General features: G+C 38.7%; 1 protein-coding gene across 4 annotated transcripts in view; it reads left to right on the top strand.

Annotated features, from left to right (window-relative positions):
- Positions 1-25,277, top strand: part of arhgap27 (Rho GTPase activating protein 27) — a 39,621-nt gene that overhangs the window by 8,740 nt on the left and 5,604 nt on the right. For 2 of the 4 annotated variants that reach the window (XM_008287533.1, XM_008287534.1), the window contains exons 3-11: positions 11,646-12,119; positions 14,198-14,437; positions 16,517-16,597; positions 16,854-16,976; positions 19,052-19,138; positions 22,734-22,801; positions 22,919-23,006; positions 23,431-23,532; positions 23,786-23,884. In XM_008287533.1, the coding sequence (XP_008285755.1) occupies positions 11,646-12,119; positions 14,198-14,437; positions 16,517-16,597; positions 16,854-16,976; positions 19,052-19,138; positions 22,734-22,801; positions 22,919-23,006; positions 23,431-23,532; positions 23,786-23,884 (1,362 nt within the window). Of the gene's footprint in view, positions 1-6,605; positions 7,137-9,515; positions 9,711-11,645; positions 12,120-14,197; positions 14,438-16,516; positions 16,598-16,853; positions 16,977-19,051; positions 19,139-22,733; positions 22,802-22,918; positions 23,007-23,430; positions 23,533-23,785; positions 23,885-25,277 lie in introns of those variants that run through there. The other 2 variants (XM_008287536.1, XM_008287535.1) reach the window with 2 other exon arrangements.

The raw sequence follows: 25,277 nt of genomic DNA, 5'->3' as shown, positions 1-25,277 counted from the left end.
TCAGACTTTGCACAGCTTTCTGCGTTTTTATATCTTGCAAAAGAAAAAGTTTTGTCCTTGTTGCCATGTACAGTACTAGTCCTCAACACCTGCCAACATGCTGTGATAAAGTCAGTGAGAGTTTATCAGTTTGTGAGTAAATTCCTTCCAGTGCTGATTTAACTAGATTAGATTTTCAAACTGAACTGCTGGTAGTTTTCTTTTTTTCCTTTTTACACATTTTCGCAGTGCCGGACTTGGAGCACCGTCCCGGTTGAGTCCTGAGCGTGCGTGCCAGCTCATCAGCATATGAATGGCCGCACGTCCCCTTCAATGGTAGGAAAGAGGTGTTCCTTGAATACCTCAGTGAAAAGCAGCTGATTCAAGATCTGAGTTTTGCTCAGCGAAACTCTCAGAGGATTCACTTACTTTTACATTTAGCTTGAACATACTTGGTGAACTTTTGGAGCTTTGTGCGCGTAAAACCGGAGAAGTTCATTGGCAGGTTTGTAGTGCGCAGTGTGGCTGGGTTTGGCCTCTGCTGAGGACAGGAAGGAGTTAATCCGAAAGCTGCCAGCCACTCCCAAACCTCCAGCTGCTACCTGGTTTCCCCCAGCACCCAGCACCAAGCGACGATCCTGGGAATTAAGATGATCCGCAGCGCAGGGAAGCGATAAAACACTGGCGAGTTTCTAAACGCGTCTCTGGGCCTCTTTCAGCGGCTTGTGGATGCAGTTTGGTGAACGCGTAAAACTTTTGCTCACGGGTAAGTTTCTCGCCAGTTTCTGTTGCACCTGTTGCAGGATCAGTGATGAGTGTTAAAGCAGGTTTTCTGCTCAGTTTCAGTGTGTGTGTGTGTGTGTGTGTGTGTGGCGCTTTGAGTCATGTAATGGCTACAGCCTCTCCCAGGACAACCAGTGATTATCTGCACCTTTTCACACTGTAATTACCAGCACAGTTTGTTTCTTCAGTGGGAGGCTTTGACCACCTAAAAACAAGCTTAAATTCCTGTATTTTCTAACCAAACGCAGGAATTAAAATTTCTTCTTTTTTTCTCATGAATGAACCCCTCTTTACACTTGGAACAGGACTGTAGATGCACCAGGACCCCTCAAGTGCATTAATTCTCAGCCCACAATGGAGGGCCATCTCCATGGTGATGTGAGGGGGTCTGGCCTGACTCCCAACAAGCAGGGCTTTGGAGCTTTTAGTGCCAGCCCTGCCATGCAGTTGGCGTGTGTGTGCATATGTAATGTGCAGAACTTGCAATTAGCCCAAATGTAGGTCACTTAATACGGAGGCTTTCGCAGGCCTCAATGTGGTCTCGGGTGGGATTTTAAAGTTGGTGAGCGGATGGGTTAGTTTAAACTTGCAGGAGTTGGATTCGTCCTGTAAAAGTGGTGATTCCTCTTATTGTTAATGAGTTTACATGTTGCTGCAGCTTTAATGGCACCAGTGTGTTTGTATTCTTTGGAGGAAACCTCACTTAACATTCATGATGCATGCTGATCACATGTCCAATGGCTTTTTATCACTTGAAGTCTAGATTATTGCCACAAAAGAAACCCTGTCGTTTCCCCAGACCTTTGATATTTTTTTGTATTTTGAACCACCCCAGACCTACCTTCCATATTTGCAAAGCAAGTGTGGGAACTGCAGCAGTAGTTCCTGCTGCTTTGTGGCCTCAGATGTGATTATAAAGTTTGTGAGCGGATGACAAATCCAGCGAGGGTTGTGAATCTGAAGTTTAGGTTAGTTTAAACTTGCAGAAGTTGAATTCTTCTTGTAAAAATGCTGATTGTTCTGGTTGTTATGCTGATGAATTCACATGTTGTTGCAGCTTTCATGGCACCAGTGTGTTTGGAGAGATCCTTTCTTTAACACATGTCCACTGGGTTTTTTATCACTTCAAGTTTAGATTATTGTCACTAAAGAGACTCTGACGTGTCTCGGTTAGTTTGAACCTGGTTTCTCCTTGTACAGATGATTCTTCTTATTGCTATGCTGATGAATTTACGTGCCTCAGCTTTAGTGGCACCAGCGCGTCTGAATCCTGAACACATGTCCGATGGCTCTTTACCCCGTCATGTCCCTGAACCTTTTTGATATTTTTAGAATCTGAAACCGCCAACTTTCCATATTTGCAAAGCGAGTGTGGGAACTGCAGCTCGTTCAACAGAACGTCAGATACGAGAGCGCGGTAATTCCTGCTGCTCTGTGGAACAGACACAATCAAATGCCAAGAAACTGCTCCAACAGGTAGTGTGAGTGCCTCGTCAGACCTCCCTGTACAGGACGCATGTTTCCGTGAAGCGCACAACAAACAGGTGCATGTAGCTTCAGCTGCCAGACCGGGGAGAGCCTGGTATTTACAGTCATATTATATAAATCGCTGGATATAATGAGTGGTTTTGTCATTTGACAGCACAGACTGTCTGAAGAGTTTACAAGCAGCTCAGGATTTATCACATATTTTCTTTGAACTATGCATATCTGCTATGTTCTGTGACAGCAGAGAGTGAAGCAGACCCAGCTCCAGCTTGTGTCTTCTGTATATTACCGTCAGATTCAAATCCCAATCAGTAGTTAGAAGTTTGTTTGGCAAAACTCACTGCTGTTCTCAAGCTGTGACTGTGTTGTGTAATCCGGGCAGCCTCAGCTGGCGCGTGTCCATAGTCATTTGTAAAACACAAGCAACAAATCATGGTGATATTTGGCAAGAAATTGTAAAATATTCAGTTTAATACTCACAATCAGCCATAACATTAAAACCACCAGGCTGACGTTGTGTAGGTCCACATTGTGCTGCCAAACCAGCTCTGAGCTGTAAAGGCATCAACAAGGGACCTCTGTGGATGTCCCATGGTGCTTAGTTTAGTTTATTTTCGCAGGGACAGCGCTCAATTAAAAGTAATCGCACCAGAGTTAGCTAGCAGCTAATTGCATCTGTTGCCCCGGGGCACGTACAGACAAAGTCAGGCGCTGGATCTTTGGGGCATCCATGGATTGAACTTGTGGACGCTGCATCTTACTTGGATTAGAAGACCAAATCAACACTTGGTGCTCTTGGTCGTGTTCCTCGAGCTCTTCCTTTCCTTTTTTGTTTTTACAGTACTGTGGGGTGCATGGTTCTACTGGAGGAGGCCTCTGCTATGCATAAGGTGTGCTTGGTCTGCAACAGTTTTAAATAAGCGTCAGATTTGCATCCACGTGAATGCCAGGATCAAGGAACATTGCATTGAGATGATCGGTGTTACTCACTTTACCTATCGGTGTAAATTCCAACTCTCTTTTAATATTTCTGTTCGCCATCCTTGCTTGGATTAAGAGAAAGACTTGCAGTTTGAGGAACAAGTTAACTTTTCCACATTTAACAGACTATTTCTTTTATTCAGATTTATTCGAAGAGGTTTTTTTTTTCATTAAATACCTGCACAACAGCAGCAAGTGTTGTTAAGCAGCAGATCAGCAGCTTGTTATGTTTGCAGAACTTGGATTCTTAGCCTTGCGACTCCATTGGACAACTAATGGGATAAATAGTCATTTATTACAAACTGGTACAAAGGCAGACACAGGAGCATGTTTCAGATATATAAGTATAAATGACATAATCACTGGATTCAGGGTTATAAAGCAGCCAATCAACACGAACGACGCAGAAAAAATGAGTGATTCTCTTTGTCTTTTATCTCAACGCATCTCAAAAGGGAATTTATAGAATAGTCTAGCTACTCTAAAGGACGCATCAGCTGCTCTTTGTGAAAGGTTGTATTAGTCATACGCTCAGGAATGTCTTTTGTGCCATTCCTATTTATAAATCTGTCTGTAAAGTAGTAATGATGCGCTTGATTAGTCGTTCGGCTGTTCTGTTCGCGACACTTCGAGTGGTGCAGATATTAGTGTAAAAGAGACGCTTCCCCTAAACCAAAAACCAGAACTGGAGTCCTCGAGGTGTCAGACAAACTTGGTTCTGTTTGCAGAGGTCAAGTTTTGTATTCCTGTATTTCTATTTCATGCAACTAAAGAGGGAAATATTACACTTTTGCTGCACTTCATTTATCTGGCAGCCTTGGTTGCGTTTAAGATGATTGTTTTATACATTCAATAATGCAGCAAGCTTTGAAGATACAGCGCAAGATTAAACCAAACAATTATATTTTTCTTGGAATACAAGCATGTAATCAGGCTCCTGTTCCAGACAGCTCCACCAAACAGTGATTATTCAGTTTTAATTTCAATAAAGCTTCAAATGATCTAATATTTCACCATTAACCACAAGAAGATTTGTGTAGTTCACCGATTTATCTGCTATCTCTGTGTATAAAACTGGAAGTAAAGTAGTTTAAACCTGCTGCAGCTCCAACAGTAGCATGCAGCTGACACACTTATTCAGTATTAATATTATAATAATGCCATATATAGTAATAAATCCATAATAAATCCATCAAAGAGACCTAATGAGCATTTTTATATCGATATTTAAACTATATTTGCTGCTCATACTTACTTGCGTTTACCCAAGTTGGATTTTTTTCATTGGTAATTTAGTATTTGTGTGTTTCCCGAGGACTTCTCAGTGTGTTTGCATGCTCTCTGCTGATATTTACTTGCACCTGTACCTGAATGTCAAGGTTTCATCTTTGCTCAGCAGTGGTGTTTCCATTTCAGTTGACTCCTTGACAGTTTTCCTCTGCGGAGCATTGCTGTAACTGGTGCTTGAATACTTCCCCTCCTACACAGAAAACACTCCACCTACTCATCTAGAGTGGGAGACGCCTGTCAGAAACAAGCAACGTCAGCAGGTTTTGGTACGTCGGCGTGCAGGCCAGCAGAGATAAGACCGCGATAAGCTGATGGATTCCACATTGGACATTTCTGGAGTCATCTTGGATTCTGGGCCATGATGGGTGTGATGTAAGAGGGAGGGCAGCCAGATTGATTCAATAGCCTGACTGTGTGCTTTGTGCCGTGATTTGGGCCCCAATTTGGTTCTCCCATTGTTTGACTGGATAAGTGCTAATGTGGTTAAGTAATCAAGCAGATTGCTGCTTCATGCATTGCTGAGGGCAGAGAGTTGTCTGCGCTGGGCTGAAGGATTCTCACCCAGCTCGAAAAGCATTATTTAAAAAAAAAAGTGAACACATCTGTTTACACGTTCCAAGTTTTGTGCATGAAATTCTTCATAATAGACAAAACTCTGCTGCTGAATGTTAAACAAAAACTCCACAAAACTGGACTCAAAAATCTGTTCCACACACTGTAAAAAATTAAGTTTTAAGCTGTATATTTTTTTGGACATTTTACTGCTTTTTGACAAATTCCCCAATTAAAACAAAAAATAAATTACAGGTAAAAAGTGGTAAAAATCATAGAAAAACTACTAATTTTCTTGTTAATTGTAAAAACACAAGCCAGAACTGTAAATGTTTTGTTTAAATCAGCAGGAAATGTTATTTTGCAAATATCTCTTTTATTTTAAAGAAAAAATCGGTACATTAAGGATTTAAAAAGTTTAAAAAATGTTTGTACTGTTAGATTTTGTTTTGTGAAATTCCTGATATTAACTAGTAAATTCCCAGAAAAAAAAATAATATGGTAACAACTGAAAATAAATATAATAACAATAATAAAAATAAAAACAGACCCAAACTGTAAATAATGTCCACCTCAGAAATGTTTTTTAAAAAAAAAAAAGTATTTATTTTTAGATAAATAGATATATATTATTAAATAAAATGTGACTGTAAAATTACACAGTTTTCCTGTATTTAAATTACCAATAAATATACCCATTTTACAGGTGGGTTTTGTTATATATATATATAAAAAAAAAAGTATATGTAGGATTGAGAAATAGTCAAGAATTTTTAAACACTTATTTAACAGTTTTATTGCATCACAGATAAAAACTAGTAAAATCAATGGCATGCTGACTGTAAAAATAAATAAATAAATAAATAAATAAACAAACAAGATATAAAGGCCACATCAAAAATGTGGATATTTAAAATGAATAGTAATTTATTCTTTTATTGCTTTAAAAGCCAGATTTTCCCTTTTTCTTGTACAGTTTACTCCTTTCAAAGTTTCTCTTAATTGGACACTTAATTGTTAAAGTTTTGCATCTTCTGCTCCCTGATTCCTTACCAGCCACAACAACACACAAACAAAGCAAGTGTAGATTTTAGCGATGTCAACACCAGGGCCAACGTGCGGTCTTAAAGCAGATGTTAATTTTAACCCCAACCCCAGAAACCTCCACAACAACGGCCACAATGATTCCTGCCTGCTGTCAGTTATTGTTGTCTCACGTAGAAAGGAAGCGATGACTGAACAATTGAACAAAAACTCCACTTCCCGTTTCACGCATTTGGCCCTCGTGGACTCAATGTCTCATCAAAATAGCAGCTTATCCATTACACTGTGGGAAATGATTGCTTCCCTTTTTTTCCCCTCTTTATTACTGACTGAGTGACCTACTAGAAGAACACTTTAGAGAAGCTGGTAGTAGTAGTTGAAGAAAACAGCTGGATTCAGTAGCTTGTTTTGTTTTCTTCTCGCGGGCATGTTTCTTTAAAAGCTTGCTTTCCACTGCTGTCATTTCCTTTTTTTCTTTATCATACGGCTGCACAGCGAGGAAGTAGGTTGAGGTGACCTGCAGAGTTTACGCTGCTCTGTCTCTATCTTGTTTTTCTTTGTCTCTCTCTCTCTTTTTTTTTTTCATTCTGCTTTTTTGGCTGCACACACAGACAGTTACCCTTTACCCTCCTGTCCTGTGCACAGGAATTCATGCACAGACGCACACAAACACAGACACCCACACACATCTCAGCCGGTCCTCTGCCAGTCAGTCCCTTCCTGCTGCTATTGTAACACAGCTCACAGTTCTCCTTTCTGTCTGGGCTGCTGCTGCTGCTGCTGCTGCTGCGAGAGGAGGAGGAGGAGGAGGAGGAGGAGGAAGATGTGTGCGTGAGGGTGTGTTCGCGAAAAAAACCCCCCTCAATCCCATCACAAGTTTTGAGTCGCTCGGTTCGGTGTCCGCTCTTTGGATGTATGGCTCCTCTGGTTAGAAGGACATAAACATGGTGGACATGTACTCCAGGGCCTGGTCCAGTCATCAGGCCAAGCGGGGTCTGACTCTGCCGGTGGTTCCTCAGGTAGGCGATCCCCCTGGCTTCATCAAGGCAGCTTTTTATTATTATTGCTGCATTATTAAAGTGTAAAATGCTCGTACAGTATAGCTGTTTTACTTCCTGTTTTTTTAACGCGCCTCCTCTGCACTCTTGTTTTCCTTTCCTGTGTTGAGTAGTAGTGAACTGACAGCACCGTGCCGTGTTGAACTTTTTTTATGTTCTGTGCTGGAGAGCAGTGTTAAAAATCTACATGTTCAGCTTGAAAAATGCACTTTTTTTAATATAACATTGAACCGGAAAACTCGGTGTTCACCAGTTGAGGGCTGAAGTTCGCAGTTTTGTTCACTAGCAGCGAGTTTTTACATCAAAACAGCCACATCAGAGACAGGTGTCACCTTTAAACTCACGCTGATACAAGAGGGAGATGAGAAAACCTGCATCAAGTGCAAAAACTTGTATATTGAATACGGAAAATCCTCAAGTAAAAGCACCGACGCTTTAGTTCAGAGAGTAAAGCACCTGCATTCGACTGAAAACGCTGAAGTGTTGCGAGCGAAATGTGGAAAATGTGAAAAGTGAAAGTCATAGTGCGATGCTTTTTTGAGGAACAGTGAATATTTTGGAGTTAAAAGAGGTCACCAGCCACGCAGGTTGACAATCAGGTTGATTTTTGGCACTTTTGTTTATTTTCACGAGCGTTTTATATGTTAAAAATGTGAGACGCGGTAATTCCAGCTGTCAGATGTGAAGTTATTCCTTCATTAAGTCCTGCAGGGAAATTAATTCTGTGCATTTAACCCACCACTCTGACTATTGGGAGCAGCTGGCAGCCTCCATGGAGCTGTACGCCAGTATTCTGGTCAAGGACACTGTGGAGAATTAACTTAAATGAATGTAAACTACAGTATTTCTGCACGTTCTCCGCTGCATGGAGCCGACACAAGTGCATGCTAACAGATCACGTGTTTGTTGCCGTGTCTGCCTTTGTGTACACGCTGTTGTCCTTTCATTGCATGCAGTTGAGTTTCAGGAGTTTGTTCCATTCCAGAGAAGCTGTTTCAGAGATCGATCGCGCAGCTGTTTCATTTCCTCTGCCTCTCCGTGTGTTTGTGGTGTGTCGTTTGGAATCAATCTGCTTTGGGGTCATTCGTCTGGTTGTCCCCATCGATTGCCTCCTGATTATATTGAAATCAATAGTGATGCCAAGTTAGCAAAGTGATAGCGCTGAATAGCCGGCAGTGCAGACCCCCCCTCCTCCCTAGGTCGGCTATATTCTGTATTTTATTCACCTTAATCGGCTTTTATCTTCATTTCGGCATGTTTGCGAGAGTTTTTCCACAAAATTGGAATACCGCAATGTTAAAATATTCAGTGACGAGCGAGAATCCTGCACATTCAGTTCTAGTTGTATTGAAAGCTAAGCTACTCAGAAATGTTCTCCTTTGTGATAATAATCGTGCAATACGAAAGCACCACTTTGATTACTATCAGACTATGAAAAGCAGCGTACTATTGTTGTAGTTAAGCGATGTGATGCAAATGATAACTGAATTTACTGTGCAGCACTTCCAATTTCATGAAAACATACGACTACTCTATACCTATCATTGATTCTTAAAACTATATTTTCTTAAAATAAGTGAAAAAATCAGCCAGTGCACCTCGATACCTGTTAAAAACCTGCAGATTGCTACGCTGGAATGATAAAAAGGCACTTTTTTTTGATGTACAGTGAAAACAGGGTAAAATATCATTACCACTTGTCATACTTTTTGTTTTTTAAAGAAAATCAGAGCTATGATCTGATGTTTTGAGATTATCACAGATTATGATCACTGTTGTAGTTTAGCAAAGTGAAGGGATAACTGCATTATTTTGTAGTCTACCTCGCAAAACATCTGATTACATGAAGACGTACTGTATCTCTGCGTCTATAATTGACTCTTACAACCACATTTTAGTCGATTAAGTGGAAACAAAAATTGCCAGTGCAGCTCAAAACCTGTGAAATCTTGCAGGTGACTCCACTAGAATTATAAAAAATGCAACTTTTTCAAAGAAACTACTGGATTTACACTGAAAACAGGTTAAAATATCATTATGACAGGGTCATGTCTTTTGCTTTTAAAGAGAAAATCTCACTTTAAAACTCATTTAGACCAACAGGACTTGATAAGAAGTCATGTGGACTGAACAATTTTTATAGTGAAGCATTTGTTTTCATGAAAAATCTGTACAGCTCCATCTGTCAGGTAAATGTAGTGCAGTATTTGCCTTTGAAATGTAGAGGAATACCTCAAACTCTAACTTAAATACAGTCCTAGAGCCCTCTCCGGCCCTGCCTGTTGGCCTCTACAACATGCTTCTCCTTCACAGCGCTGCATGTTCATTACGATGATGAACGGATACAACACGGACTTTAAATTTAGACCAAGAGTCTAGCTATGAGACAAAAAAGTAGTTAGAGTGCAGTCTTAAACAGAGACGGACGAACCTCTCTTCTTATTTGTGCCGCCGATTATGGCTTATAAAAGGCTGTGCAGGATGATAACTCTCAGGAGCCACAGGGAGAAGGATGGACGCCCCCGTGGAGAACAGGTGAGAACACAACAACTCAGGGAAAAGTTTTTTTTTATATTTCAAGCGCAGTGGTTGGTGCAACACGCTGGTTTCGGCATGACAGAAGCAGCCTTTCATCACTCGCTTTCGAGCTCTTAAGCAAATGAGTTGTGATGAGCGGCTCTGCTTTGCATTTCGTGTTCCTGCCGGGCGCAGCGAGTGGAATCATGTGCGACGCTCTTCATGAAAACATGAGGCGGAGGATTCAGCAGCAGCTTCCCTTTTCGCACATGCTACCAGCTTTGTCTTTGAGAGCTTTTTGGTTTTTGTTTTAGCACAGGCAGGACAACAAGAGCAGAGTTAATGCGTGATGGAAGTGGTGAGGTTTGACCCTCTGCAGTTGACCTGTGGTTTTGGTTCAGTTTTTATTTTTGATACCGCACGAAATGCAACAAAACACACCACAGTTTGACTCATGATCTGCTCTGGCAGGAAGTTATTAATACAGACATGAACTTTGGGCATTGTTTTCACATTAAAACAATGTGTGAGGCGGCGTTTGTGCACAAAAAGTGAGTCTAGAATTAGGCATTGATCATCTCTGTGGGAGGAACACCTCTGTAGTGTGTGTGTGGTGTGTGTGTGTTTTTGTTTTTTTTTTTTAGCTGTAGGCTGCTTCCTGTGCTCTGTAAGATGCGGAAGACTGACTTATAAAGAGCTGTAGTATGAGCAGTGAAGGCTGAAGGCAGGTACACTGAAGTGACTGAAGGTTCAGAATTCATCATTGCAAAAACACACACGCCCAAAGCTGCTGCAATAACTTTATATCCTGTACAGAAGATTTACTGCACTGTAGTGTTCCTACATTGTCCAAAAAATTATCTGGCAGCATGAAAAATTTTTTAGAAAACTGCTGTAACATTCAAAAGCTTTAAAAGTTGTGAAAATAACGAAGTATCTGTTATAAAAAAAAAAAAGATATTTGCAGGTGATTTAAATAAAGTTAATGGAGGTTTATGGTTTGAGTGGTTTTTGATGTGGAAGTTATTGTTGAAACAGTCAATATGTAAATTAATACTTTCTTTCAATGGTTTTACAAGATGTTGTCTTTAATCTAACAAACAGTTTAGAGAATTGCCATTTTTCAATCTTTAATAAATAGAATTTTTCTTTTGAATTGAAGCAAATATCTGTAAAATATTTTTTATTTATTTAAATACAATAAAAATGGTGTCATTTTTTGGGTGAACATTGCTAAAAGAATGAATCATCATTTATAAAAATACAGATTTTTGATGTGGACATTATTTAATTTGATTGAATTTCCCTTCTGGGATAAATGAAGTATTTTTCATTTCATTTACAGTTTTGGCCCTATTTTCCCATCAACATGTCAATTAATGCATAATTAATTAATTCAATTATTAATTAATAACTTACAGTTGTGGCCTCTTTTTTTTTTTTTTTACATTCTCTCCTGTCAGTCAACAGGTGCATTAACATGTTTTAATTTTATTTTATATTATTTAATTTAATTTAATTTAAATTATTTTTTTTACATGATTTTACTAAATATCTACAATTGTACAAAACAGGGAAAATCTGTAAAATAACATATTTAAAAATGATTTGCCATTTTTCAACACTAATATGCAGATTTTTTTCTTCGGGTGAAATAATATTTTTGCTGAGTTAAAAACAGTGAAAAAAAAAGAAATTTTATGGTCAAACACTGTAGAAGAATAAATAAGCATTAATTAAAAAACAACTCATGGGGACTTTATTCGTAGTTTTGGCCGGTTATTATCTGGTTAACGTGTAAATTAATGTGATTTGTTTCTGTGATTTGACTTGTTGTTAACACAACAGGGAACATCTGTAAAACAACAGTAAAATGTTCAGGGAATGACCGTTAAAAACTGTTGAAAAACACAACTTTTTATACATGTGCATTTTTTGTTCCCTTTTCCGCAGGTGGAGAATGCAAACCTCCGGTCGGCCGTGTACGTCAATGTAGCGCAGCTTCGCCAAAGCATCTCCGAGTCTCCCCCCTCGGCTCCCTCGTCCTACTCTCCCTCCTGCCTCGACCCGGAGGGCTGGGAGGTGCACGTGGACCAAGACAGCGGTCAGGAGTACTACTACCACCCGGCCACGGGGCGCACCACCTGGGACAACCCCTTCCTAGACTCCCCCTCGGACCTCGAGCCACCCCCAGCAGAAGAGCCCTTCACCCCCTCGCCTCCCCAGTCTCCCGCCCTCTCTCGGTCCACCGCCTCCCCCCCTGCCAGGGCCTCCGACTGGGAGCAGCTGGTGGATGAGACCAGCGGCCGGCCGTACTTCTACAACCCGATGTCTGGGGAGACGTCCTGGGAGCCTCCAGAGCAGCTGAGCCCGTATCCCCCGCTGATGGAGCCCATGAGTGTGCACAGGTTTCATGAGGACGGGCCGGTAAGGCTGCTCCACTTAGCCTCGCTCTGCCTCCTGTTTTAGCCTCACCCAGGGGAAAGCTGTAAATACAGGCTGCTTTTAATGGAATTAAATCTCCTGCACCTACATAGCAGGCAGGACTCATTTTCATTAGGAGAGCTCACAGCACCAGTGCAGAGCAGGACTTCCTGCTAGTGTCCCTCTCTGTGAAAGAACTGAAGCATCTGGCCTCATTCTGAAGCATCTTCCTCGTGTAGCATCTTAAAATCTTTGGAGAATTCAGGGGAAATAATCAAACTACAAATCGATCTCTTGACACACATTCCCACTACCTCATACTTTCATATTCTGAGTACTTTTTGTTCCCGACACAAGCAGCGAGTGACCCAGTTTGTTCCCCTTGAATGACTTTCCTGAGCCGGAGCAACGGCATTAATGGGCCAAGAAAGAAGAATACTTTGAGGCCACGGAAGTGTTGGGACTCATTTTTGAAAGTCAGAGAAAAGTAATTGAGCTTGGTATCGGGGTCGCGGCGGGGAATTCTTCAGCTGACGTGATTCAGAGCAAACAGAACTTTTATTAAAGGGAATGTTTTGATAAGTTGCAACTCGCAGCTGATTGTCTTCAACCAAAAAGTTAAAGTCCAACTATGGACCTGGTTTAAAGCTTCAGAGGACTCCAGAGCTGAAGTGTGCAAAGAGAGAGTCTCCAACATTCACCCTGTCAAACCACTAATGATCAGTTTAACACTTTGCTTCAACTTTGTCACGTCGCTCTTGATTATTTGTCACGTTTCAAACAACAGATGCTGATCCAAATCGCTCTCCAAAAGAGAAACATGACTGACGATTCAAAATAACCAACCAGTTTTAAATGCAAGGTTAGGACCCTATAAAATTACCTCATATATATATTTACCAGATTCTACAATATTCTATGAAATCCAAATCTGCCATTACAATTTAAATGGTAATTTTAGGACCCTACAATATTGTTCATTATATGAAATTACCTGACAAATGTATACATTAAAGTTAAAAGCCTACAATATTATTTGTTATATAAATGTACCCAAGTATTTTAAATATAATGGGTAAAGCCCAGTGTTATTTATCACATACATTTTCCTGACAAATTTAAACATTAAGTTTAAGAAAATGTAATATTTACTTTATAAATATACCTGAATGATTACTTTATTAACATTAAGCCCTTACACTATAATACAAAGTTAATGTTAATAATTTAAATATTAATTTTAAGACACTGTAATAATACTTATTCTATAAATGTACCCAACCAATTTAAATATCAAGATTATTTCTTATAGTACCATATCTGACAAATTAAATATGAAGGTTTAGAAGGTTTAGACAATACTATATATATATATATCATACAAATTTACTAATTTAAATACTGAAATTAAACCCCTACATTATCATTTATTATACAAATTTACCAAGAAAAGTTAAATATTGAGGGTAAGATCCTACAATATTATATATAATACAAATTGACTTTATTTATTTAAATATGCATTTTAATACCAGCTATATTATTTACTATAGAGATGTATAATAGTAATTTGAATATTAAGATTAAGGCTGTAGTTTAATATTTTACCAAAAAGACACTAAAACAATTTCAATTTTGTCGTCTGCGTTGTGGCAAGAAAGTCAAAACTTGTGCATTTCCCAAATCTTTAATGATTTCTAGTTCATTTGCACTTTTTTTCTTCATCACATCTTTTTATTTTTTTGTTTTTTAAAGTTTTTTGGAAACTCTGGAGAGTTCCGCCTAGGGGTTCCTCCTGGAAGAGCTGGGGGAGGTGTGTGCGGATCGGGAAGTCTGGGCAGCTTTGCTAAGGCTGCTGCCTCCATGACCCGACTCCAGATAAGCGGGAGAAGATGGATGGATGGATGGATGGATAACACTCCAAAAACTACTAAATCAGAATATATGAAAAGAAAGCGTCACTCTCTAGTTAACCTGTCTCCAGCTCTCGATAAAGCCGTGATGAAGATAAATCAGTGAGCCACAATCTGTGACTTCATGTTTGGATTCATGTCTTCTAACCCTCTCTGTTTCCCCCTCAGCCTCCTCTACCGGAGGAGGACTACCCCTCGGAGGACTACCCAGCGTCTGACCCGCCGGAGTCCTACGAGGACCTCCTCGCCACCGGACCTCCGACGCTCCCTAAAGAATACGCCCTCGGTCATGTCACCCGGACCGTCATCCCCCGGGCCAACCTGGACCGAAGCACGCCGGCGGGTTGGAACCTGACGGTGGAGCCCTGCGGGACCTGGGTGTTCACCAGCGACAGCTCTCCGGATCAGGTAAGGCCCCAGCTGTAGTCAGAGCAGAGGTGGATGACATCGAGCAACACATTCCAGCCGAGCGACCGTGACGTTTGAAAGTATTTTTAGTGTCCCTCGGAGGTCGTCTGTGATTGTTTTGATGTCAGTCTAATAGACTCAAAGCACAAGGGGCTCCGTCTCCTCTCTCATTAACTATAGAGCCACGACAGGAATAGAGCGAGACAGAAAATGTCAAATGCTGCTTACTTTCACCTCCACACACACGTGTCCAGAACTAATATCACCATGAAACATCTCCTGCTGATTACTTTCACTAAGACAGTTACACTTTTTATGGTCGTTTTCTGAGCTGTTGTATTTAAATATGGACAACTTTTGTTTCCAGAGCTGTCCTATGATGTGGATTATGGTTTATTTTTTTAAATTTAATTTCATTTTTGTTTCTCATTTTTCATGTCTTTATATAAGAACACTCAGTGAGCTTTTAAATTGCCCCTAGGGGATAAATAAAGTTATTCAAATTGAACTGAATTGAATTGAATTGAAATATGCAAATGACGTATTATCTCATGAAGATATATCTCTTTTTATTTTTATCATTCTATTAATTAGGAAATACTGTAAACAGCCGTAAAATGACACATATAAATCAGGCTGGAATATATATGTGATTAAGCCCCTCTGTAAAAAAACAAAAACAAAAAAAAAAACCCTTCAGAATATAGATTGGAATAAAAATTGAAAGTTTGATATATGTACGTGCGACTGGAGATTTCTAGCTCAGAATAAGAGTCATTCTGAGAAATCGCCATTTGAAAACATGTTTTTTTAAATTCCATGCACATTCCAGTGACTGTGAGCAACGAGCCTGGTTGAGCTACGAAAACTGTCGGATGAAGTTTGAACGCTGGGAAAGTGTGGAGGGTTTCAGACAGGAGGTGTTTTTTTTTGTACTGCATTACCTCATTTTCCATCACTATGAAGGAAATGTTCTATTGTTGACTTTTTCAGAATAGACTGTGAGAGAATAACTCTATAGACTTTTCTGCAGGGCTTTTTGCTTTGCATAACATTTTAATCAGGAAGTGCTTTAACAGTTGTGTTGTATTGCTGCCTGTCGCTGCATTACAATGACAATAGAATCTCTAATTCTGGTTTAAAGTGCACCAAAACAACGACAAGTAGTAGTTACTAGATATAACTGTTGTGTTTTACGTTGTCTGTGGTGATGTTAACTGCTACTCGACAAGGATAAAGAGCAGAAAAAAGTGTGTTTGTTGTCCACTCTGAGTTTAGTGAATCGCTTTTGAAATATTTAACCTGAAGTAGATGCTTAATCTCCCCCAAAAATGACCCGTTTTCTTGATTTGAAGCTCAACAGTGTGCAAAATTGCTTAAAAATTGCACAGGCAGCCTGAAAATAAGTAAATTCTCCAAAAACAGTTGCATAACCCCAGTAGATAATGATGCAACTATGTGGGTTTTGCTCTTTTTTGGCATGAAAATTACACATTAGTACTGATTCTTCCTTATATAAATATATAATAACAACACTGCACCTATCTGTATATTAAAGAAACAAAGGTATTGCGCAGATTCTTCCTTATATCAGTGTTTCTACTTATGGCACAATCTCTGCATGACCATTGTGTCTCAGTATATATAACCACATGCAGTATCATTGTCCACACCCAGAGGAGTCTGTGCAGCGTCTGAATTTCCACATATGTTTGGTTTCAATTATTGTTGACTGAGTTTTCCGCACTGTGGGTTTCATGAAGGCTTTTCTTATCTATGGAAAATCTCTCGATAAGAGGTTCTTTTATACCAAAGTCTTGCCTAGATGAGGAGCTTTTAAAGCCACATGAGATCAGGAGTAACCAAAGCAGATAAAATACTTTGGTTTTTTCCATTATTTTTTGGGGGCATTTTGCCAGGAGAATGTGGGGAAATAGAGCAGGGGGATGACACGCAGTAAAGGAGACTCACGGCTTGGAGGCATTTGTGCCCATGTGGCGCGCTCCCTAAACACTGAAGCTTTCTTTAGTTTGAGCCGATTAGTGTCTTTTAACGAATACATTTTCCTTTGTTTGACAGTGGATCAAGTCCATGGATGATCGGGGGCAGACCTACTACTACCTGAGAGATGGCTCCAGGTCTCAGTGGAACCTGCCCGAGGTAAAGACCCTTCACTGATTGACTTTTTTTTGCTAAAGGTTTGATTTTGATTGATTAGCTGTCAGATAAATGAGGTTAGTGGGTTAAGTCATGAAAAAGGAGTTTCCCCTTTTGTTCTTGATGTACAGTAGATGCCTATATGTATAATTTAGGAGGCAAAACCAGCTTAAAGTCTGGTTTAAATTGTCTTTATCATGCCTCAAGTGTATCTTTTTGTCATTTTAAGGTTAAATTAAGGTGTGTTTTGTCCATCCAGGTCCCTGTATGTGCCGGTCAGTCCAGGGTGGAGAACGGCGTCGAGGCGGAAAATGTGTCCGTCATTAAAAACTGGAGACACACCATGGGACCAGCTCAGCTCGGCCCTGCCCAGGATGATGGGGTACGCGTTCAAACTAACTCAGACCTGCACGTACACGCACAGGCTGCATCACGTATCCAGGGTGTGTCAGCCGACTGAGGCGGCGAGCTTTAGCCAGGTTTGATCCCTGTTTGACAACCAACACGACGAGGCTTTTAACCCTTATTTAGCAATTCAAATCAACTGCACGGCCGTCGTATTTACAGAAACAGCCCGAGGACTGAGGGAGTGGGGAGGGATGTATTTGCACAAGTGCTTCGGAGTTCCTGGATACAAATAAGGGCTTGTTGCTTTCTCTTTTATTGCCGAGCAACTCAGTGGTAGCAGTCAGGGGTACAACACCTTTGCTCAAGGGCACAACATGGTCCTTCGTCAGTGGAGGAGCAGAAACCGAGAAAGTCGAGTTTAAGGACACGCCTATTGGTCATAAAGTCTGTTTGTATTAACATAAAGAATGCAAGTGATTGTTAAAATTAAAAATGAAAGCAGTGGAGGTGTTTTGAAACAGATTTCTTTTTTATTTTTGTTTGTAAAGCATCTGACACATGAAGACAACACAAAATAAGAATACATTTAAATATATAAAAATACTAAAGCCAAAGGAAAGCAGGCAAAGTGTTGATTCTGACAGTTTGTTACACAACAAGCTCTCGTGGCAAACATTTGACCCTGTTTAAGATATCACACTAACATTTTCCTTATTGATCACTTACATGAGGTAATATTATATAAGAAATCATTTTCAAAATATGTTATTTTTATATTTTATTTTTTGAATAATAATAAAATAATTTTGTATATTTTTTTATTTTGTTTATTTTAAATATTAATTTTAAGACCCTATAATTTTATTAATGCTATAAGTTTACCCAACCAATTCAAATATCAATTTAAGAACCTAGATTATTATTTCATATAGTACTGTACCTGACAAATTGAGTATAAAAGTTTATTTTAAATTAGGTATTGTCTCCCATAATATAAATATGCATTGGGGACATGTTTGATATGTCTTTGTGTCACTCTGTTAATTAAAAAAACACTTTCAACAGCCAGAAAGAACTGATTTTTGTCACGTTTGAAGGAATAAAACAATGTATTTTATATTCTATAGGAATATATAAATGATGAAACGATATATAAAGGAATGATGTATGATTAAACCCCTCAACCTTTCAAATAAAGATAGAAATAAAACAGGAAAGTCTAATATTTTTAATTGCAGCTGAAGAGGAGATTTCTCGCTCAGAGTAGGAGGGAAAAAAAATAATTTTGAGAAAACGCCATTTAAAGATATGTATTGTAAAACTCCATGAATTATTTATTTTATTAAAAAATGTATGGATAAAAATTGTAACTAATATTTCAATTTAATTCTTTATTTCGAACATTTAAAAAAAATATATAATAGAGAAATAAAATAAAAAAACAATAAGACTTCATGGATATGTATGTAATATATATCACAATCAAATTTTCACATGTGTTTACTTACAGTACAACAATTTTTTTTTTTCATGTTTAAATATGCACCTCTGGTTTTATTGAGTTAAATATCACATAATTTGCATCATTTCCTGATGAAAATATGTAATAAAATACACATTTAAATGTATATTTTCTACTGAAAGGAAACATGTTATTGAAGCAAAAAATGCCCCAAATCTCCAGTTTTTATTTTACTTTTTTTTTTATTTCATCAGTGCTCATTATTAAACGTTGCTTTCAATGTGCTGGAATTAGCAAAGAAGCTTTTTTTAAAATTTTTTTTTAAATCTATCTCTTTAACAGATGGCATAGGGTCACCATAAAAACATAATGTAAGAATATTAGATTAAGACGACCAAGTTGCTGAAATCATTTATAGGAAATGAATATAAATGTTAGTATGAGTAAAAAAAATACACCCAGTTATATTACATTTTCAGATATTATGCAGCGAAGAAGCACATAATCCAGGACATGTAAACCAACGAAGTGGTGACAGTTAGTGTAACTCTTGTCTGTGTATTCAAATCTCAGGTTATTCCTTTAAGCTGCATTTCTGATGCTCTGGTATAGTTTTATAAAGTCAAATGTCAAAATCTGTCTTTCAGAGGTTCGTCCCGACTCACAGGAGGAACACGTCCGACTACAGCAGCGACAGCTCGAGCACAGGAAACTCTCCGGAGACGCAGCACAATGTGAGTTTATGCCGCCGGTCCGGTCCAGTCGTGATCCTGGATCAGCCGGAGAACATTTTAACCATGAAACGCTGTGACCTGCCCTCATGTCTGAACGCTGCTCTGTGTCTCTCCTTCAAGGCTTTTGGGTTTAGACCCTGGAGAAATCCTTACTATCTGACCTCCAGGTGGCTGCGCTATAACGTGGGTTTTATACTTCACATGAGCTCGATCCATAGATAGCTGCGTCTATCTATGACGGGCGAAAGGTGTGACTTCAGATCACTTAAGGAGCATCAAATGTTATGTCCATTTAAATCACCCAGTCGCTCATACATGATGTGGTCAATTTTTTTGAATTATGCAGCTTTCCAGCTTTAATGTGCCGAATAGAGTTCAGTCTTGGCCTCAATGTAGCTCCAGAAACGCCAACTGTACTGTATAATGTACATTAAAAGACCAGTCTGGTGATATTCAACATTTTTCTCGGTGTAAGTTATCCCCATGAAAATACCGAAACCAGCAATTAATGGATCCTTCTATCAAGTATTTACCATTCAGCCGATGTGCAAACTACATCACAGCTTCAAGGGGAGTTCACATATACAATGAAACACTTGATTTAACTTTTATTAAATAAGAAGATGAATAATAAAACAGATTTAAAGTAGCTGCTGGATTTCAGCGGAGCGTAAGCTTTCATTTACGGCAGTTGGCATTAAGAAAGTGAATTGTTTCTTTCTGATCGTCAACTTAAAAGGAGTGAAATTTCTAATATTTCACTGCCACGCTTTTGTGGTGTTGAAAAGAATAGTTTGTATAACTTTGTTAAAGTGAATTACTGATGAACCGTCTTACATGATGAATGTGAATCGTACACAATAATAGCTTAGTTCTGCACATGGTCTATGATGATTTAAAAACTCCTCAGAATCTTCATAGATTATGTTTTCAGGCTCATGTTCTCTGTCGTTCATAAACTGATGCTTCAAAACTGACAAAGGCACATATGAGGGTCACACTGTTGTATGCAACACACAACGTGGTTTATTTTGAATTAATCCCATATAAACTGTTAAAAAAATAAATAAAAATGAGGGGAGAATCTGGCAGCAAGGGTGGCAAAAAAAAGAGCTGTAAATGATGATGAAAATAATGGCAAATATCTGTAAAATAATTATGTGATTTAAATACTGTTGAACAGTGTCAATTTTAAGGTCACACACAATTAATATTTGTAAAAATACAGATTTTTGATGTGGACATTATGTACAGTTCTTTTTTTTTACAATCACATTGTAAATTCATACCATTTTCTGTGATTTTTACTAGATATTATTCGTATTTTAATAAAACAGGATAAATGTGTAAAATACCAGTTAAAAACCATTTAATATTTTTTAGTCCTTAATATAAATATTTCCTCATATTAACAGCAAATATCTGTAAAATAATAGTATATTTTTGATATTTAAAACAACAACAAAAATTATAAATTTATTATCAGACGTTGTAAAAGAACAGATTATCATTTGCAAAAATATAAATAGATATTATTTAGACTTTTTTGTTGTAAATAATATCTATTTATTGTCTTTTTATTAACCTGTATATGAATATGATCTTTCTGTGATTTTAGTAGTTATTTGTAATTTAACAAAACAAGTAAAATTGTATAAAACAGGAAATTGTTTTAAAAAAAAAAATTACAGTTCCTCTGCTGTAAATGTTCACCAGTAAATACACTATTTCCTCCTACTTTAGTGACTTTATTAAAAACTACAGGGGCAGGCTGTTTTGCGGTTTTGTTTTATTACTGAGCCCTTTTTTGAAAAATGAAATTAATCAGATGTTGTGATTGAGCCTGAGGCTGGCTGTCCCACAGGGAGATGAAGTGATTTTTGACATCAAGACTGAAGCCCTGTTCACACGGGACTAGAGTTACCTGAGGACCTCCAGTAATTTGTAATAATTGCAGAGGCTGTCTGTGATCTTAATCCCATGTGCATCTGCCTCATTCTTAATGTGTAAAGTAAAAATTTCAGTGCAAATGATCTGTCATATTTCAACAAACGCCGAGGTGAGGCGTTATGGAGCTTGCATTGGCAACTATAAATGAAAGTTTGCAACCAAAACATCATTTTGGGTGCAAATAACATGCTCAATGGTTATAATATGGCACCTGGTTAATTTGATATCTACAGATAACGTCAGTAAATTTAAGCAAAACACAAATTTGACATACAAGTCAGGTCAAATTTAAAGCACAATTAAAACAACAGGAGTTGAATCAAAGTGCTGTACAGTTATAAATAGCAACCAGTAAGACATAAACACGATGATGAAAAGACAAAGAAAGATAAAAACAATAAAATATAGAAAAGTCAAAGTCACAACACAACAACAGATAGAGTCAAAGGTATCAATGCCATAGAGAGGAAGTGGTCTTCAAGAACATCTGGTTTTTGGACCTCAGTGCTCTAACTGGAGGATTAAAATGTAAAACGTTCTGCTAAATAAGGAGACACAGACATGTGGAGGTCATTTCTAAATCACATGGGATCCTCAAATAAAACTGTCCAGTGGGAATAGGGCTGAACATGTTGGGTCTTTTTGTGGATTTAAAAAAAAATCTAGAATATAACCAGCTTTAAGCGCAACAAACTTTTTATTCAACTGTATTTTAAAAAAGAAATAATCATAGTGATGTTGAATTAAACTAAAACTACACATAAATCAGTCAGAATTCACCAAATAATCAAAAACTTTTAACTTCCTCACCTTTTTCAAGACTCCAACTATGATTTGAACCTCAGACATATGATTGAATCCAACACCTTTTACAATATGAGGCACGTATGCAGTCGAATCTTAAAGTAAAACTTGGTTTTCCTTAAAAATCGTTGTTGTTTTACATCTGTTGCAAAACGCATGACTGTTCAAATAACCCAAGTTTGAATCTGGGGACACAATTTACAGATTGGCTTGTAGAGGAACACCTCCCCTATTTGATATGTGACAAATGCACACTTTAAAACACAACATTTGTCATCTATTAGTGTACCTCCTGTAACGTACAGCTTTGCATTTATTTACAAAACTCTTGAATATTCACATTCATATTTAAGTCATCTACTGTGATTCAACTTATATATCAAAGGCCCACAAATGCAACACATCTTTTATTGTCATTCTAGTCTTGTGTTGCTGCTAAAGATTGGAATTTGTCACAAAAAAAGCGCGCTAACATGTGATAAATTCATCTCACTCACTGCTTTTTCAAGGTCTGCATATGAATATCTATTTGATTAGTCGTTTGTTCTTTTATTCATTCTTTTTGTTTGTTTGTTTGCTTTTGTCAAGCGTTTTCTGTCCATTGTAGGATGAAAGTTAAACAGAGAAAAAAATGTCTAGATGAATAATTATGACACTTGTGTGTGTTGTAATGCCAGGGTGTGGCTGTGAATGCTGTTTAACATGATCTGTATGCATGACTTTGTGCTCAGCATCAGAACTTCATGTCCCTCATGTCATCACATCCTGTTATTTAACTTTACACATGAGCCTAACAAATATATAACAAAGAATTAAAATGTTTTTTTTTTGACAACTTCAGGTGCAGAACTTGGAAAAAGCTGGAATTCTCAACAAAACAAAAGTGTCTGAGAATGGAAAGAAAGTAAGGTGAGCCAAAAAGTGCCTTTTGAAGTCTGTTGTTTGCTACAGGTTCGACTCTCACGTTTCAGCTTTTGAGTTTGGAGTCATGTTGCTGCGTGAGTCACGGTTATTCCCTTATTTCAGGAAAAACTGGACCCAGACGTGGACGGTTCTCCACGGAGGCGTGCTGACGTTCCACAAAGACCCCAAATCTGCAGCAACGGGGGCCTCGGTACGCATTGTGTTAGCAACAGAAACGCTCACGGTGGAGGAAAGCGCTCAATCTGGGATCAGAAGAAGCTGCAACGCCTGATTTAGCTCATTTCTGTGCATTCATGATGGGGATGTGAACGGGTCAGAAGCTGCACGCAGGATTTATCACTGTTGTCTTTCTCCAACTTATAGTTCGAATACTTTTTCACCTAATTCACACCTGGGTTTTGTGTTTCACCCCTAAGAAAGGAGAGGAAACACTAAACCTCAGCATGATGCCGGTGGTTGAGTCACCTTTATGTGCAGTGACAGCGCAGACAAGCCCTCGGGTCATGAGCTGACAGGGACAGTCACGGCTTTTGTTATGCTCAACTCATGCATCTTGGAATGCTGCGCCGTCGGTTTCGTAAACAGCTGGACTTTTTTTTTTTTTCTCTCCCTAGAACAAGACCAATCAGATTGTTCCCGAGGTCACGGTGGACCTGCGAGGAGCCACGATTGGCTGGGCCTCGAAGGACAAATCCAGCAAGAAGAACGTCTTAGAGGTGTGTTGGTTTGTTGACAGGGAACACAGAGCGGCGTTATCTCGAGCAAACAACACGTGTGCTTGCGTTTCCTCCTTCAAAGTGCAGCTAAAACATAATCTAACGCTTTCAATTGTGGCGTTAGAATAGCTGCTGTGAGTTAAATGATTAAACAATCAAACAGCGATTTGTGAGTCACATAACTGTTTCCTTTAAGATATGAAAACATGTCAGAATAATTGTCATCTTTAGTCTGTAATTGTCTCTCTTTCAGCTAAAAGGAAGGAACGGTGTGGAGTTTCTGATACAGTATGATACAGAAAGCATCATCAGCGACTGGCACAAAGTCCTAATGGACACCATACGACAGCTTGTAAGTCCTTGTTTTTTTATTAAGATAAGTTAAAATAAGACTTTATTAAGCCAACAGCGGGGAAATTTGTAGAGTTACAGCAGCAGAGGTGATAAAAGGCAAAGTAGAAAACACAAATAAGCATAAAACATGCACAAGCATGGTTGATATTGTACAGATTATTTTGTATGTGGAAAATAATGAGGCCTGCAAGGTGGCTCAGTGGTTAGCACTGTTGCCTCGCAGCTAGAAGGTCGCAGGTTCGCGTCCCGGTGGGGATCTTTCTGTGTGGAGTTTGCATGTTCTCTCCGTGCAGTGTGGGTTCTCTCCGGGTTCTCCGGCTTCCTCCCACAGTCCAGAAACATGTTGAGGTTAATTGGTGATTCTAAATTGTCTGTAGGTGTGAATGTGAGTGTGTTTGGTTGTCTGTCTCTAAGTGTAGCCCTGTGATGGACTGGTGACCTGTCCAGGGTGTCCTCTGCCTTCACCCTAAGTCAGCTGGGATAGACTCCAGCCCCGTGCAACCCTAGTGAGGATTAAGCGGTGTATAGATGATGGATGGATGGGTGGAAAATAATGATATTGCACATGTCTATATATTCAAAAACAATGGCATTGTACAGAGTCTTCCATGAGTAGGAATTCTGATCTTAAAAATACTGATATTGCACAGATTTCTCTGGATGTGGATTGCATATACCTATATATGAAAACATATTGCACAGATCTTCCATAGATCTAAAATACTGATATGAGAAACATCAGAACTACACCACAAAAATAGCACAATAACTCGATTTTGTTTGTAGCTGTTGTGAATTTAGAGATCCGTGTGTATTTTTTGTTTTTGATGCATGAACACTGATACCACACTCTTATCTATATCGATGATGTATGAGCTTTAGTTTTATCTTCTGGCACCATTAATGCTCACTAATCATCACCTTGCATGACCGCTGGTATTGAATACAAAACCCAAACTTAAAAACACAGTTTTCCAGGGTATTTGTTTCACACTTTAGTCAGCTAGACTACCTGATTTCTGCAGCGTTTGAAGAAGCATTCAGATGCTTCTCTTAAGCAAAAGCACCAATACAGTGATGAAAAACATACTCATTAAGAATGCATGAAGAAGCTAATTTAAGTTAAAGCACAAAAGAGCAAAATGTGGTTAAAATATTAAAATGAAGGGGCGCTGCTATAGCTCACCTGGTAGAGCTGGTGTCCCATGTACAGGGCTACAGTCCCAATGTGGAGGTCATGTGTTCGAATTCCGCTCATGACCCTTTCCCACATGTCCTCCCCTATTTTCCTGTCTCTCTCTCACTAACACTATCTAATAAAGGCCAAAAAAATAACTTTAACAAATATTAAAATAGAAGCACCAGTTTTGGCCCTTCTGTAGAGTGAAAAT

Source organism: Stegastes partitus, unplaced genomic scaffold (assembly GCF_000690725.1).
Source record: "Stegastes partitus isolate 25-593 unplaced genomic scaffold, Stegastes_partitus-1.0.2 Scaffold505, whole genome shotgun sequence".
Taxonomy (NCBI): Eukaryota; Metazoa; Chordata; class Actinopteri; family Pomacentridae; genus Stegastes; species Stegastes partitus.
Note: the sequence above shows the minus strand (reverse complement) of the source record. Positions and strands in the feature narration are given on the sequence as shown.